This window comes from Electrona antarctica (assembly GCF_951216825.1).
Source record: "Electrona antarctica genome assembly, chromosome: 13".
In the NCBI taxonomy this organism is placed as follows: domain Eukaryota; kingdom Metazoa; phylum Chordata; class Actinopteri; order Myctophiformes; family Myctophidae; genus Electrona; species Electrona antarctica.
In genome coordinates this window covers 22,624,246-22,641,478 of record NC_136794.1, presented here as the reverse complement: position 1 = coordinate 22,641,478, position 17,233 = coordinate 22,624,246, and the positions used below count along the sequence as shown (strand labels likewise).

At 42.1% G+C, this 17,233-nt stretch overlaps 1 protein-coding gene across 1 annotated transcript in view; it reads left to right on the top strand.

Annotated features, from left to right (window-relative positions):
- Positions 1 to 1,701: 1,701 nt before the first annotated feature.
- Positions 1,702 to 17,233, top strand: part of grb14 (growth factor receptor-bound protein 14) — a 53,572-nt gene continuing 38,040 nt past the window's right edge. The window contains exons 1-3 of the mRNA XM_079518169.1: positions 1,702 to 1,843; positions 7,808 to 8,019; positions 9,772 to 9,901. Coding sequence (XP_079374295.1) covers positions 7,835 to 8,019; positions 9,772 to 9,901 — 315 coding nt within the window. The 5' untranslated portion in view covers positions 1,702 to 1,843; positions 7,808 to 7,834. The remainder of the gene's footprint in view (positions 1,844 to 7,807; positions 8,020 to 9,771; positions 9,902 to 17,233) is intronic.

The window sequence follows — 17,233 nt, the reverse complement described above, 5'->3', positions numbered from 1 at the left end:
ACAGTTCTTATGAATGGACAAGTCTTATTAAGTCAACAGTATAATAAATTATTAGATTCAATTATTGCATTTTCTTTATTATTCAGAAAATCCACTATCAGCAATTCCGTAACTTTTCTGGATCAGGGCACACTTGAAAATCTCGAAAGTGTTTGCAGCCCACACGTCTGACCACTTAACACGGCTAAGTGGTCAGTCACATGGGTAGGCTATGTGTGCATTGTCGGAGCACGTGTATTTTATTATTTTTCAATCAATCAATTGTGTTCCGGCTTGGATCAACGCAACTAACGTTGTATATAAGTTCCTATTTATTGGTACTGTATCACAATGAAAACTCAGTGATACCATGACTTTTCTCTTACGTTAATTTGTTATATTAATGTTATGTTACCAATAAAGACTTGTGTTTTAGTAATTATTTGGGGGTCCAGTTGCAATATACTCAAGGCCCACCAGTGGGCCCTCGCCCACAGATTGGGAATCTAATTGATTATATACAGTACATCAAGCTCAATAGTGGTACTTAATTGGTGCTCCTTACATCACTTCAAATCTGCTTATCACACCAAGCCATGTGCAGGCTAGGCCTGTTTTGCTGTCAAACAGTGCTGTTAAGAATAAAGTTTGTTGTCATTAAAGTTGCCTTTATGAAAGTTATACCCTGCATTCTTGCTACATTTAATATCCCAGAAATGTAGACCTAAGTGTCGGATTACTCGGATAGGACACGTTGACAATGACAACCACAAACGTCTCACGAAGTATAGATAAATAAGAGACGATCCGGGCACTCAAAGTTAAAAAGAGGAGGGAAGCCTTTATTAAATTAAATGTTTCGACCATTACAGTAACTGGTCTTAAGAATGGCCCTTCTTGCCCTGATGAAGACCAGTTAATGGTCGAAACATGTTGGCAGTCTCTTTTTTCCATCTATGCCTTGATCCCGTTTTGATCTGAGCACCTTTTATCATCATTACTTTTTGACATCTCCGTTGAGCACCTGGTTAGTTCCTCTTTTTCTTGAGTAAACACACTTTAGGGTAATTAAAACACTACAACTTTGGTTTCTTGTCTTACCCCCTCGTGGGGTAAGAAGCCCCCACAGGGGCTTGTTATTACAGTACAGTATGCCATTCTTACTTTAACAACATGAATGTTATATTACACATTCATAGTGTTGTTTTTAGAAGAATTGATTGTTGTCAATTAATTTAGAAGAATTGATGCAAGTTTGAACAAATTATTAAAAGTAGCCTATGTGAATAAATACAAATGTTGTAGGCCTACAGTCTCAAATCCATTTATTTTGATTTCCTCACACCAGTAAAACTTAACAAGGTCACGTCACTGACATCTTATCTAATATGAGCAAAGAGCTGAAATATTAATGTAGTCCTACGTGTGCGTGTGCACGCGCGTGCGTGTGTGTCACTGTGTGAATCACCAGCATGGCACTGATGGCAGTAGAGGCTTCATTCATGTGCCACGCTGGGACGGGTTCGAATCCCAGCCAGGTGTGACATGAAACATGCCGATTGATCTTTTTGAAGAACATCTCCAGCCAGGTGAAACATGACGGCCATACGTGACGCAAAGCTGCTGCCTGCAGGCTGTTAGACACCTTTCCTGCTGCACGTGCAGACAAGGAGTGTCATCATTCTGTTTAAGCCTAATTTATGCTCCGTCGCGACGACGGGTGTTGTGTGAGCTTGTTCGGCTATTCTCGGCACGCGACACGGTCGCACGACGAAGAATCGGGCTTATATGCTTTACAGAGCCGCTGCTGCAGCGATATGAAGAGCAGTGAAGGCGCTCTGTCTGTGCAGGCAATGATAACAAGGTAGGAAACCGACCGTCACATTAATTAAAGTTGAGTTGTGTTTGCTTCTCATTTCGCAAATGTAAATTTGATTAAGTTCGAGTCGACTGTGCAAGTGCGACACGTGAAGAAGAACACCTGTGGAGCTGCTGGAGCAGAAAAGCAGACACCAATTGCTGGACACTATAGCATAGGCTACATCTTGACACATTCTGATTCTGAACCCTTTTTGTGTGTTTAATCGAGTTTAAATAGGCTACTGTCTGTCGGGGAAATTAAAGCATGTTTTTTTTTAAAGATAAAGGCATGGCAATGTAAAGCCATTTGGATAAGTTATACATGCCTATGATTGTTTTTTGACCTACACAGGCTGTCCTGTACCTGGCTGTATGTATGCATGCCATTGCCATCATAGCCTAGTATCATAACTTTCTAGGCCTACAGTGTTTTAGGAGAGAACTTCAGTCAACATGTCACTATTTGTTGAAACTAACCAGAAAACATGAATATTGGCACAATTTGACAGATCTCACATTAAAGTCTATCAGTCTATGTCACATAGACTTTGATGCCAGATCTGTTCAGCACACCAAACAATGCGCATCAGATGCAATCTAGATTTGTCATTTTTGACAAGCGACACCTATACGCCTATAAGTAAAGGCTGATGTGTAGTCGTGGGTTTGAAATTCCCCAGTCGTCCAATCAAGGATCATTCAGGTTCATGTTGACATTTGACATGCATTTGCATTCGTGCAGCCTCCCTTCTGTAGGCTATAGTTTGCTGTGTTCTTTTTTAAATCACAGAAAGTAGAGGATAGAAGTAGGCTAGTTTGAGGACTGAACTCTTGACAAAATACCCAGACCAGCAGCCATATGTATGTACCCATATATGGGTATATATGTACCCATACAGTATGCCTACTAATTATAGGCTACATTATAACCTACAGCATTGCATATCCAGGTTGTGGCCTTGTGGGTCTGTATTTGCATAGTGCAAAGAAAACTAGATAAAGTGCCCCTCTGGGGACAGGTCTCCACCAGGGCAGGTCAGGTTGTGGCCTCCTTTTGGCGCTATAATAGGCCAATGTAAAAAGGGGGCCATTTCTTCTCTTGGTTGGCAATTGGATGATTTGAGGCATTTTGTTCCAAAAATGGGTTTAGCAAAAATCCACCTGTTGGTGGCACTATAACAGGCCATTGTGAAAAGGGTGGGAGATATCCCTCAGCCTAGTAGGAAAGTATGTGAAAGATTTCACGTAAATTGCACGCTGCATTCATGATTTGAGACTTTTTGTTCAAAACTGGCCAATCCTGCAAACTTTGAAAGCCAATGTTAGCCAATTAGGATGGAATATGAAATATCGGACAGATCCGTCTTGAACACATGACTATAGAGATAGTGTGTAACAATTTGCGTGATTCTTGGACAGAATCTGGAGGAGTAATATAAAAAAATGTGTTTTTCAAAAGTCGGCCTCCTGGTGGCGCTATAACAGGCTGTTCTGGAAAATGTGGGGCAGAGGTTCATCGTTGGCATCCAGGGAGTGTGTGTGCAAAATTTGGCATCGACCAGGTTAACGGTGCCGGAGATTAGCTGGTAACAGACGGACGGACGGACGGACGGACGGACGGACAGACGGACGGACTCACACACACACACACGGACGGACACACGGACGGAGTGCAAAACATACTCTCCCCATGCCTTTGGCCTGGTGGAGACAAAAATAAGCCTAATTGAACATGTAAACTTGTAAAGTTAAACAAGTGTAATGCTTTATGGTGTCGTCCACAGTTAACAGTTTTGTATTGAGTTGTGCTTGAGATGTACTGTAATTCTCCAATCTGTTAATAAATACTTCAATCAATCAATCAATAAATCTATCAATCAATGATGTCACTCAAACTTCTACACTCTCGGAGTGTAGGGTAGGCTATTGTTTTAGAGACTAGTATGTTCTTGTAGCCTCACCCAGGTCACCCTACAGTTTGAAGTAGTCAGTGTTCTCATGACAGCATGTAGGCTTAAAGGACAACTTTAGTTTTTTTCAACCAGGGTTCATGTTTTAGTTTGTTATTAGAGAACGTAAAAGATGAGTGTTGATTTTCTTTTTCATTTGCTGCTTTTTTTTTCTTTTTTCGTTTCAATGATTTTGGCTATTTGTGACCGGGGGGCGAGGGCATTCAAACAAGTGACTAAATATGTCTTTTTTTATGGCGATTTCTTTATTATTATTTATCATAGCCCTACTAGACCCCAGGAAATTACATCTGGCAATGAAACATCACGGGATCTATTGAATGTGAAGGGGGAGGTGACAAATTGACATATTGAGCCTATGACACACATATGGCATCCCCGTACTATCCCCCTTCACATTCAGTAGACCCTGTCATCTTTTGTGGCCAAATGTAATTTCCTGGTGTCTAGTAGGACTATAGTAAATAACAATAAAGAAATCGCCGTAAAGGTTTGTAGAAAAAAAAACGTATTTAGCCACTTGTTCGAATGCTCCCGCCCCCCCTGTCAAAAATAGCTAAAATCGCTAAAACGAAAGAAAGCAGCAAATGAAAAAAATATACACTCATCTTTTACTTTCTCCTAACCTAAAACATGAACCTTTGTTGAAAAAAAAATGTCCTTAAGTACTAAGTAGGCCACCATATAACACCTTTTTATTTTCAGGAATATGACATCAGAATTTTACTTTCATAGGTTTGTGAACCTACGTGAATAGTCAATACATTTGAATATAGTTTCATAAACATTTATCAAGCATTACAATATCCTGGTGTCTCTGCTGGCCATGCAGGCTGGGGGGTAGACATGTGGTAAGTTGTGCTGTAAAGGTCAAATGAGTGAGATAGTGTGTAATGTATAGAGCCTGACTGATGCCAGACTTCTTGGTCTGATGACAATCTTGACTTTGAAGTATAGTATATTTTGGCCAAAAGTGTAACATTTTCTAAACAATTTGAAGTTTCTATTTCGAGAACATGTATCTTATAAGCAAACAAACAAATCAAAATGAACACCAATAACTTTTAGATTTTCTAATGTATCAACATACATTTCAGCCATGTTCGTGTGAGCTTGTAAATCTGCTACACCAATGTCATCAATCAGTCAGACCGATATATTGGTCAATGCGATCCTTGTTTCTTATATGCAATTATGTTTCTACGTGACAGTCTAAGAATAACTGTTTCTAGCTGGTCCATAAGTGAGGCCCACTTGAATGTTGCTTAAAATAGGACTAAGAGTGCTGTATAGGACAACATAGTTAATGAGAGGATGCTTGCCCAATAAATAAAAAACAAACAAAAAACGAATGAAACCTTTGCTGCTTTCATGTTTTCTGGTTGTTAGTTTCAACATACAGTAGTGATGTTGACTGATCACCTAAGTGCAAAAGCAGAAAGTTTATGGCAGCAAAATGTCTACAAATTAACCTTATTGTCTCCACCAGCCGAAGGCATGGGAAGAGTATATCCGTCAGTTACCAGCTAATCTCCGGCACCGTTGGCCCGGTCTATGCCAAACTGTGCACACACACTCCCTGGATGCCACGGACCTCTGCCCCACTTTTTCCACAACGGCCGATTTTTGCAAAACACATTTCTTTAGTTTACATTAGTCGTACACATCTTATCCATACATCACGCAAATCGGTATACACTATCTCTATAGTCGTGATCAACACAGACCTGTCACGGATTTCGCACATTTATAGTAGGATGACTTGAAAAACAAAACGTAAAACAGTGTTCTCCTCTAAATGTGTTGATCGTCCACCCCTGCTAAGTAGAGCTCAAATGCAATGTCTGCAATGTTGTTGTTTTTTTGATTAGCAATATTGTTTTATAGTTGATTAAACCGATTAGTTTGATCTTTGAGGAAGCCATCATATTCCATTAATTTATTAAGTATGGTAAAAAAATTACTTGCAGAAGAACTTAAGGCCTATTCATAATCCAGTTTTAGGTGATAAGGTATGTGACCACCGAAAACTACAACATGATGTCACGCCGCAGTGGTAAGCGACTCACCGCTCACCTGAACACATCTCTCTGTTTTTACTAACCAGTACCCACCATTTCGGTGGTCACCATATCACCTAAACTTGGAGTATGAATAGGCCTTTAGCCCCCTCACTATCTTCCTGTACTCCAACTTCACCGATAATACCCGATCTGCAAGCTCACAACATGTCATGTTGCGACGCGTTGTGAGCTTGTAGGATTGTATTTTTGCAGAATGTTTGCCTTTATGACCTGCCCAGAATAGGGACACTAGGGTTCATTCATGTGGTTAAAGCGCAGATTGATTATTGAAAATGCCTCAATGAAAACTCCCTAGAGAAAAGAGAAATTCAAACATCCAAGACTTCTTAAACACGCATTGATGTTTTGCCAACATTAGTTGACTCAATTAGTCAGGCACGTTTGGTAACATTATAATGACTATGGAAAAAAAGTTAAAAAAAATGTTTATATTTGATATGGCAGTCGAGTCGTGAATAGACTCTGACATGTATGGTCCTTTTAGTCTTCAGCTGGATTATTTGACTACCCCCACCTGTCCTTCCGTCCTTCCTCCCAACCCCACCTCCACTATATAATTACCCAGTATTCACAATGCTGGTTTTACCTCAGACGGCAGCAGCAATGAGCATAGCTAGGGAGACACAATTTTGTCTGCTGTTAAATTGTTTCGTGTTTTGTTTGTGTCATGCTTTTGTAAGTGCATTTTGTGTCCCTTGAGTAAGGCCTTTCTTATAAGATAGTGCTTAGGTGAAAAGGTAACCCAAGCCAGGTGGAGCTGTGTTATTGTGACAGGGCCCGGTAGAAGCCAGGTCCATGTCATGGAGAGTGCATTAATGGAGACAGACAGGCCCAGCTCATACAGATCACTGTGATTTCCATCTCTCTGCCAGCAGCAGAGAAACGGAGGATTTCTTTACTCCATGAATCAGTTGCCTCTCTTTCTTCATCTATTCTGTTTTCTTTTCATTGCAGTACAATGGAAAATGTAACTTAAACATGACATTTTTTCCCCTCCTTTATTTAAAGCTTTTTCCCCCTTTCTTTTTATTTTTTTCATATGTATCTCAATAAGTGGGTCAGTTGTGGTGCTAGGAAAGAACTGTCATACGTTAATGAATCCAGATGTTGCCTTAACCCTTTGCTGCCCACCAGTCCATATCTCCAATAGTCTGTCAGCCCCCATGGTCTCTGTTACTCTGTTACACATTACCTCTGAGATGTTATCAACCCAGCTATCCCCCACATGGAGTGTATCACTGAATGACACAGCCCACACCACAGCCTGGCTTGGCTCTGCTCTGAAACCACATGCCTTATACACAGCACTGAGTTTAAAGTGCAATCAGCATCCCAGCACGAAGTCCATGACAAAGGAACAGTTGGTTTTATAATGCTGGCGAACCTCCAGGACTCATTACTGTGCTGTCTGGCAAACAAAGACAACTCTTTTGTGTAAATGTACTTTTTGTGTGCAATACCTACCTTCCAGGTTGTGAGGGGAGCGATACCTAATAATTAAGAGAGGAAAAATAAAAAATAATAATAGTCTTAAGAGATTAACAAGACTAGAGGGGACAAAAGATTATTGGATTGAAATATGCTACACTACAGTGTCAGAGAGCCAGGAGGAATCTGTTGGGATTGATTGCGTTACCAGCTAACCAATAAATACCTTTATTGTGCTGGATCATGTTTGGGTAGGAGGGATCGTTTTGCCCCACTGGGCCAGCCTTGTGGGCAGCAGATGAGCTGGAGAGGCGTGTGTGTGCGCGCGTCTGTGTGTGTGTGTGTGTGTGTGTGTGTGTGTGTGCGTGTGCGTGTGTGTGTGCTTTCTTTGCTGAGCTGCGAATAGAGGAGCCAGCCAGCCAGCTTGCTCTAACTGTGCTCTGCACACACTCCAGTCCAACAGCTCGTCTCTTCTCTCTGCTCCAGATGATGCCTTGGATATAGCCGGCCCACATGGGTGATATGAATAACACACTGGACGATATACACACCGGACGCCTCGGAAAGAAAGCAGAGATTTTTCAGAGTACTAAGGGTAATGTGAGTGGCTTTCCCAACCCAGCCCTCATCCCTTTGCGTGCTCCTTTACTACCACCAAATGCCCAGAAGACCAGGACTGCTCTCTGCAAGGGGAATAGGTAAGACTGCTTTCTCATTTGTTTCTGGTTCTTGTGATTACACTCACTTCAATCTGAGCTCAAAGCATTGCTTACTTCTAGAGCCTTAAACAGGTATAGCCTTATACGGTATACAGTATATCTTAGTTTATACTTAGCTACTCACTACTTAAAGTTCATCTTTAAGGAACATATACAACATGCAGATCCCCTGCAGAAAAATAGTGCAGCCTTTGTTTCTGAAAGAGTAGTGCACAGAGGTAGAGTTAGACTTTGTACTTGTAAACACTATTGGTCTGAATCCATACACAACTGTCATACAGTCTATCAACAGTAGACTTCAAGATTAGTAGATTCCAGTAGATTCCAGTTCTTTCAGTGGAAGAACCGGAATCAAATCAAGCACCTGTTACTCTACGGGTGATAATTAGTAACTCAGTAACTGCTGTGTTTACCAAGCAGTAAAGGAGATGTCAGTCTGAGAACGACTAACTTTTGGAATTGGAGGCCATCAGCCTGTGTGCTAAGCGAACTCTTGAACCTCTTCTCATGAAACTGGTGTAAATCTGTGTCATTGTCGCTGTTTCTATCAGATCAGACACACTAGTGAGAAGTGTTTTCTTTTTGCTGGAGTTTGAAGAAATCAGCCACTCCCATCCATATGAAGCTTTTTAGAGGATGCATATGCATCTATAAGTTACAGAAGGAAGGGACATTCTGTGATTATGCCTTTACAACATTTCTCTGAGATATTTATACACATCTCGGTTGTTCATCTGTGATTTTAAAATACAATTATATACTCACACTCTTATAAAAATAAAACTTTCCCTTTAATAATTTATTTATGTTCTAACAAAGATTATTTGCAGCCTGCTGGCTCTGCTCTCTGTGCTGAGCACTGCCTATAACCTAAGTGCTGTCAGCGTCTCAGCCTCCATATAGTGTTGAAGTGAGGGGCAGCTCTCATATGCATTGTTATCTACCATCTTATCAAATGTCTGTTTGTCTGTGAGTGGGGTGTGTCGTCTGATAGCTGAGAGCAGATGGGGGCCATGCTGAGAACAAGGCCTTGTGTTTCTGTCAAGCCTTGTCTGTTTGTTTTGGGGCTATCTTCTGCTCCATTATGCTGCTCCCTTCTCATATACACATGACACATATTTTCTCCCCAACAAAAGCACCAAAGATATCTTGGGACCATAAGGCACAGCTCTCAAACCACAGCAAGGATATATAGGCTGTGAGATCTGATGTCTCAGGTAGACGCTTAAAGATCTCATGACTTGCTGCAGGCCTTCTCAGCAGCAGACTGTCCAGCCTCCAGTAATACATCATCACAAAGACATGGTCCTGGGACTGCCTTCAGACGAAAATACAAGGAAGATATACAGACAGTCATTATATTATGTGCATAACCACATGAACCCTAGTGTCCCTATACTGGGCATGTCAAAATAGGTGAACTTAGTTTGTGCAACAATAGGCAAACATTCAGTGGAAGTAGGTGAACATTCCTAAAAGAAACTAAAACTAAAACTAAAAAACTGCTGTATGAGCTCACATGCCTGATACTTAGTTTACATTGTGTCCCATGCCAAAAATAGATGATCTACAAGTTCAGGACACGTTGTATGGCGATGCATTGTTAACTTCTAGATCAGCTATTTTCACTATTTACTGTACAACAAAGTATATGGTTACGCGTCGGAGACCCTAGTGAGGTCAAATATATGTTTAATGCAGTCTCCTGTCCTTCTGTCTCTCTCTTCCAAGGGGAATTACGGAAGGCGAGGAGTCACTGGCTTCCCCTGTTCCAAATCCTTTTCCTGAGCTAATTCACTCAACTGTCTCCTCCCTCGTGTCTGAATGTTTATTGCCATGGACCAAAAGCAGTGCAACTCAGGTGAGCATTTATTCCACTTACCACAGGGTCTTGTGTGACACAAAGAGGCATATTATTTGGGGCAACAAGGCTTCTGTTGTATCATTTTTTTTATACACAACCTCAGGCACATTGTCATGTAACTCTAATAATAGGGACAGTTGCCAGAGAGGCAGCCACAGGACATGTGTAAATTCAAAATGCATGCATAGCCGAGTCGTGTTTGGCGTGCAGTTTGTCTGAAACTTCAGGGCATGCATGAGAAGGTGGAACCAGTTGCACGAGTATGGAAATGAGTTGCAGTCAGGGATGAAAGTGCCATGTCAGCACACTGTGACAATGCAGCCAAGACTTGACTGTGAAATCCCAATTTTGTAACTGGATCTATACTAATGAGTAATTTATACTCTACGCCAATCTACAAGCTCACAACGGGTCGCAATGTGACTTGTAGATCATCTTTTTCCAGAGCGGGACACTGCTGTGTGTCAGTATAGTCAGGACTGAAGCAGGCAATAGTTGTAATACACATGCATCACTTTCTGTATTTCATAATGACTGTATGATTTCTGCAAGATATTGTATATATAGCACAGTAGTCCCACAGTCCCATGTAATGTATGCAGCCTTCTGTTATCATAGGCAGTGTGTAATCTGAAAGGAGATGAATGTGGAGGAGTGGCCGTTAGCACTAGGATAAGCTTTCACTCCAATCCAGACCCTTAGCCAATACTGTTAGATCTCTTTACATGGCATTCCATTCTCTATGTGGCTTCAGGGTGCAAACATCTAGTTGAGTTTTGTGTGCCTTTGTTCGTGGACCATTTACTCTCAGTTGGTACTGGCAAAGCCTCTTACTTTGATCATATATATTTTTTAGAAAAAATAAAGAGATTCTTTTCCCTTTACAGTACAAATTCCAGCGTGTTCATTGAACTCTGGGGTGTGTAGAAATGGATCCCTAAAATTCCATGGGTACATTTTTACACTGTGAGTTGAATTGACATAAAATTGCAGTCTATTTATAAAGGCAGTCGTAACCTGTCTCTCCTTTTCCAGTCATAACCACTGTCACTCATTTGTACTAGTATCATGCACTTATTTATTCATCATGCATTATTATTATTTGTCAGCAATGAATTAGTCTCTCGGGACAGACTGTTTTTCCTTTATTTTGCCAATGGGTTCCCAGATTGGCAATTTATAAGTTTCATGACATTCATTTTCATTTATTTTTATTTTTTCATTTTTCTTTGAACTTTGAACATTCAGCGGATTTTCTGTGGGCTGGGGGTTTCTCTGTGTGTTCGAAGCCTTTTGAGCTGCAATGAAAACAGGCAAAATCCCTCAACAGTGACATCTGCTGGCAAATTGTTATGTCATATATGGGATTTGTGGACTGTTACATCACAGTCCACAGGCAAATCAGAGCAAATCAGACCCGTCTAGAGTTTAAATGGACAGGTATTAGTCAAAAGGGAGACATCGAAGAGGAATGATGGGTGGGAAAAGATCAAAATATGGAATGTCAGCTCCATATATGGAGATCTAAGGGTTTGAGGTTTGAATATAATAAAACTTCGATACGCATAGCCTCATGCCAAACAACTTTCGTATTCTGACTTTTGACCTCTGACCTTTAGATCTTCCACCAACTTGCTACATGTGAACTTTGGACCTATACGGACAAAAAATCAGGAGTACATTTTTTGTAAGTGAAAAAATGAAGCTTTTATGAGCCAATGAAAATTTCAGTTTTATGAAAATGTTTCTTCTGTCCCTAATACATACATGCAGCGTCACATGTTTATGAAACTTTATATTACGGTAGAGGCCAGGGTCATGCCAAATAGCACTAAAACCAATCTTACTCCAATTGACCAAAGGCGTTTGAAAATGAAAACTTGAACAGGCATATAAATCATGTGCCTTGACTCATGCGTAACAAATCTGTCATTTTGACCGTAAGCGCGGCCCTCCGAATTTTTGCCATTTTGAGCAGTTTAAAAAATGCTTTAAACCTGTTTTTTTTTTAGCAATTTGCGTGAAATGTTCTACACACAATCTATGGACCATTATCTGAAATCTTATTTGAAGAGAAGTTTGTACATGAAAATGTATAAAAAATATAGCGATAACAGGCACTTTGAACAGGCCCTGTCTGTCTGTCTGTCTGTCTGTCTGTCTGTCTGTCTGTCTGTCTGTCTGTCTGTCTGTCTGTTTGGGGTACGAACAGCTGCAATACCGCTGGGTGACCTAAAGTGGCACTGTTGAGCAGCCCAAAAGGGCTTATTGCTTGGTCCCATCTCATCACTGCTTGCAGCTATATATATGTGTTTTTTTTAGCCAAAAGAGTGAGGAAAATATATTGCCTGAGTGTCAGCTGTAAATGTGTACTTCTGCACATCTGATTTGATTAGATTTGTGCTCATGTGGGATCTGTAGTTTATGATTTATGAGATAATACAGAACACACATTCTAAAAAGGGAGCACATTCATTATGTTGAAAACCTAACAATTATGGTTATGCTTCAAAAGTGGATAGATTTCAAAATGGAATCTTTTCTATAAGTTTTCCCAGGGCTGTTAAGTCTGGTTTGTCAACCACTGAACATTCTCTCAAGACTGATCCCTATAGGCTAAAGCTGTGTCAGTAGTATCTCTCTCTGTGTGTGTGTGTGTGTGTGTGTGTGTGTGTGTGTGTGTGTGTGTGTGTGTGTGTGTGTGTGTGTGTGTGTGTGTGTGTGTGTGTGTGTGTGTGTGTGTGTGTGTGTGTGTGTGTGTGTGTGTGTGTGTGTGTGTGTGAGTGTGTGAGTGAGTGAGTGAGTGAGCAAGCATGCATCCGTGCGTGTGTGGTGAGAGGGCGCAAATGTATGACTCATTGGGTAAGGCTGAAATTACAGAGTTCAGCACTGACCAAGGACTATCAGCAGCATTAGACTTCCCTTGGTTTTTAACAAGTCACTCTCAAATTTAGAATACATTAATTAATACAGGTTTCAACATGTATTTACAATACCACTCTAAACAGCTCTTCTTCTCTGTGTACATCCTGATTTGCAATGGGGGATATTATCGTCGAAATCGTTACGCGGCGGGTAAAAGCATGACATTTGATACAGATGTCCCTTGGGTCATTCTAAAACATCCCAGAAGGGGTGCCGAAAAAAAATCTTAAACAGGAAGTGAGTTATGGACAAAATTCAAAATGGCCACCTAAACTGTTGACAGTTAGACTCAAAAGACACCAAAATAATCTCCAAAAAGCATAACATTTGTCATGCATATCCATTGGGTCACCCTAAAACATCCTAGAAGGGGTGCCAAAAACATCTTTAACAGGAAGTGAATTATTGACTAAATTGAAAATGGCCAAGTCCTCGTGCATAGAAGGAAACATGAGGTCAGTCTGTTGCTCTCTCCAGGTTGGCAGACGGAGTGTAGTCAGGGCTGGACTGAGACAAAATTTTGGCCTGGACATTTTCATGGAATTTGGCCCAGACTGGCCCACCACAACCAGTGCGCATATCAGGGCCGGATTAACACCTCTGAGGGCCCCTGGGCACTGAAGCTTGAAGGGCCCCCCTTCACATGCACGCGTAAATCTTTGTGCGTGCGCGTATTTCCCCAGAATGACAGCCAGGCAGTAACAAACACATTATTTTTATTTGACCCACATAGTAAGCAAATGGGTAAGAGAATTTGCCAGTTCCAGTGTGTATTTCAGTGTTTTTACCTTTTTTTTGTCTTAACCACCTGACGCGCTATGCATGCAGAATGAAAACAAAGCCATGCTGGATGGCGGACGTACGTCTTTTATTGCACCAGAATCACCTCTCCACCTGACCTCACACAGCCCAGTGGGCCCACCCACCTTGAACAACAGCCAATAACCTGACCTCACACAGCCCAGTGGGCCCACCCACCTTGAACAACAGCCAATAACCTGACCTCACACAGCCCAGTGGGCCCACCCACCTTGAACAACAGCCAATCTAGTGCATTGTTGCTGCTTTACACACAATTGCAATTTTCAGCTGCCTTCTCACTAACAATAAAACACTAATCATTTTAGACACCATTTATTTCATTTGGATTAGCAGGGAAAATTCCAGTGGAGCTAAAAATAAATAAATAAAATAAAATACATTTTGAGGGGCCCCTGGTGCCCATGGGCCCCTGGGCACGTGCCCAAAGTGCCCACATGGTAGATACGGCCCTTATATGTAGACGAGCAAATCGGCTAACCAACCTATGTGTTGAACATGGGCCTTTCCCTCTGGGCTCAACTTTCTTCCAGATGGTCTCTGGACTGAATTTCCAGATCAGTGAAGTTCTGGTACCCTTTGCGACCACCAAATATGTACAGCTCTCCATTGTAGGTAAAGGCTGAATGCTCCCAGGGTTCTTCTGGAAGAAGCTATGCAGAAGGTGTTCTCAGCCAGAGGTTGGTCTCTGTGTCAAACACTCTGAGGATGTTGTTGCAGGCGGCGGCTCCTATCCCAAATATAAACATATTTGGCCCGATGATGGTGGCAGAGTGGTGTGATGAAGCAGGAGGTGGAGTGCCTCTGGTGTTAATTAAAGTCCTGAGGCAAGAATTAGCTTGGATATCCATTGTCTGCTGTTCTTATAGCTCCTCGAGCCCACCCTGTTTCTTCAGGAACAGTATTTCCTACTTCCTGTTGCTGCTGTTAGTCATGGCTGCCAGTTCCCACCTGATGTTGTGTGGGAGTCCAGACTGCTTCAGATTGTGCTGAAAAACCGCTAGTTTGCACAACGTCTTAAGACTAGGATTTAAGTCCAAGACATGCAGTTCATCAGGTCTGGCCAATGATCCAAAGAGGATGATGCGATCTCCCACCATGTAACAGCACATCCTATATGTTGAACATGGGCCATTCCCTCTGGGCTCAACTTTCTTCCAGAGGGTCTCTGGACTGAATTTCCACAGATCAGTGAAGTTCTGGTTCCATTTGTGACCACCAAATATGTACAGATCTCCATTGTAGGTAAAGGCTGAATGACACCTGCGTTCTTCAGGAAGAAGCTGTGCAGAAGGTGTTCTCAGCCAGAGGTTGGTCTCTGTGTCAAACACTCTGAGGATGTTGTTACCGTTGGTGGCTCCTCCCCCAAATACAAACATCCTTGTCCCAATGATGGTGGCAGAGTGGAGTGATGAAGCAGGAGGTGTAGTGCCTCTGCTGTTAATTAAAGACCAGACCATTGTGGTAGTGTCCATCTTGTACATGTCATTATACTCTCCAGTCCAAAGTCCATCCCAAGTCCATCCTCCATGGATAAACATGACCGTCCCCAAGACACAGGCTGAGTGGTTGCTCCTCACCTCTGGAACAGTTCCAGAAACCTTGGTCTTGAACCATCTGTGGGTGTCCACATCAAATGCATAAAGAACATTACAGTGCCTTGCTGTGTCGCAATTATAACCCCCCCAGATGTAGACGATATAATCTATCATCACAGCTGTGTGTCCCCACCGATTGGATGGAACTTCAAGTTGACATTCTCCTCTTCCAGTAGTCGCTGGGGTCAACTCCGTCCAGCATAAAGCCACTGTGTTGAAGACGTGAACACCAATCTGATCCTTGTTGACGTCACAGCACCCTCGAAATGAGTAGACTTTGTCTCCCACGGCAACAGCAGCCTGTCTGTGTTCATTAGGTCCTCTGTTCAGATGCAGCGTCCAGCAGAACATTTCTCACAAACAGCTCCTCCGGGGATCAAAGACAATTCCTCAAATGCTTCTCTGTGAATTAATGGCATCCTATTGTGTGCACTGGCACTTATATTGGTTCAGTGGTGGAAACATCATAAACATTGTGGCCAATCAAAGGGCCGGTGGCTGTTGCAGTCCCTAATATGGCAAACTGATCAGAGTGACGTCATCAGAAGGCCAACAACCTCCTAACTCCACCCTCACACAGCCCAGTGGGCCCACCCACCTTGAACAACAGCCAATAACCTGACCTCACACAGCCCAGTGGGCCCACCCACCTTGAACAACAGCCAATCTAGCGCATTGTTGCTGTTTTACACAAAATTGCACTTTTCAGCTGCCTTCTCACTAACAATAAAACACTAATCTTTTTAGACACCATTTATTTCATTTGGATTAGCAGGGAAAATTCCAGTGGAGCTAAAAAAAATAAAATAATTGTTTTTTTAAGGGGCCCCTGGTGCCCATGGGCCCCTGGGCACGTGCCCAAAGTGCCCATATGGTAGATCCGGCCCTGGCGCATATACTCTACTGGCTTTCGGGTCGAGGCCCATACGAATACTTGAAATACAAGCCCATAACACCGCCACATTTACAGCACAACATCAATGATACACAACCAACAGACAACTAATTTAACATTTGGCCCAGACCGGCCCGATGTGGTAAAACGAGTGGTACGTCATGTAGATGACCCTACCCTTCAACATTGTAGCTTCCTTGTTAGCGAATCTCAGTGTGATGCTTATGTAACTCCGTGATGAGGCCTGCCACTTCATGGGCCTGACAGCCTTTCACTTAGCCTTTCAGCACAAGTATTTCTCAGACAAAGGGTATATGTCAGACCAAACAGCTGTTTATGTGTCACAATCCTCATGTCATGGGGTTATGACCTCTCCTCGGTAGCACTCAAGAAACCAATGACATCATTGTTCCAGCCCTCAACGCCCAACCCCCGCACCGCCCAACCCTCCAATCTTACAAATGAAACATTTCTATTGAGTTGAGTTTCCTTGTGTGTCCTTGAGGGCAGTAATTTTCCCATCAGTTGAGGCTCTATAGTTTGCATTGCAAGCGTTGTGCCTGATTTATACAGTATGTGCGGGTGTCGCACACCAAAAACATAATTAATACATATGACTATTACATATTAGGTCCTTTGACATAAAGGGGAAAAAAAGAAGAAAAAAGAGAGGGAGATTATCATAGATTGTTTGGTTGCCACTCAAGTGGTGGTGTTTGTGCCTGTTGCTATGGTAATTCAGATGCTATATAGCGTGGCCTGGCCTACGATCCTTCTCTGAATTGTTGCAAGGCCCTTTGGTTGACAAAGCTTTGTTTTACACAGGCTTAAAAGCTATTCCAGTCGTGAGAAAGCCATTTTGCATTAGCTCCCTGTCAACCGTGCGTTTGCAGTGTCATGGTGCATTTCCATAACAAAGCCGCAAAGTCATGACTGCCACGTACATCTGTGTGCAAGCAGACCCCAGATCTGCTGCCTGACACCATATTAACTTCACGAGTGTCTTCATTCAAGTACTGTAGTAGTATTTAAAAATAGATATCACCAGTATATGGTGTAAATATTGTGTCATTATCTTACAATAAATCTCTG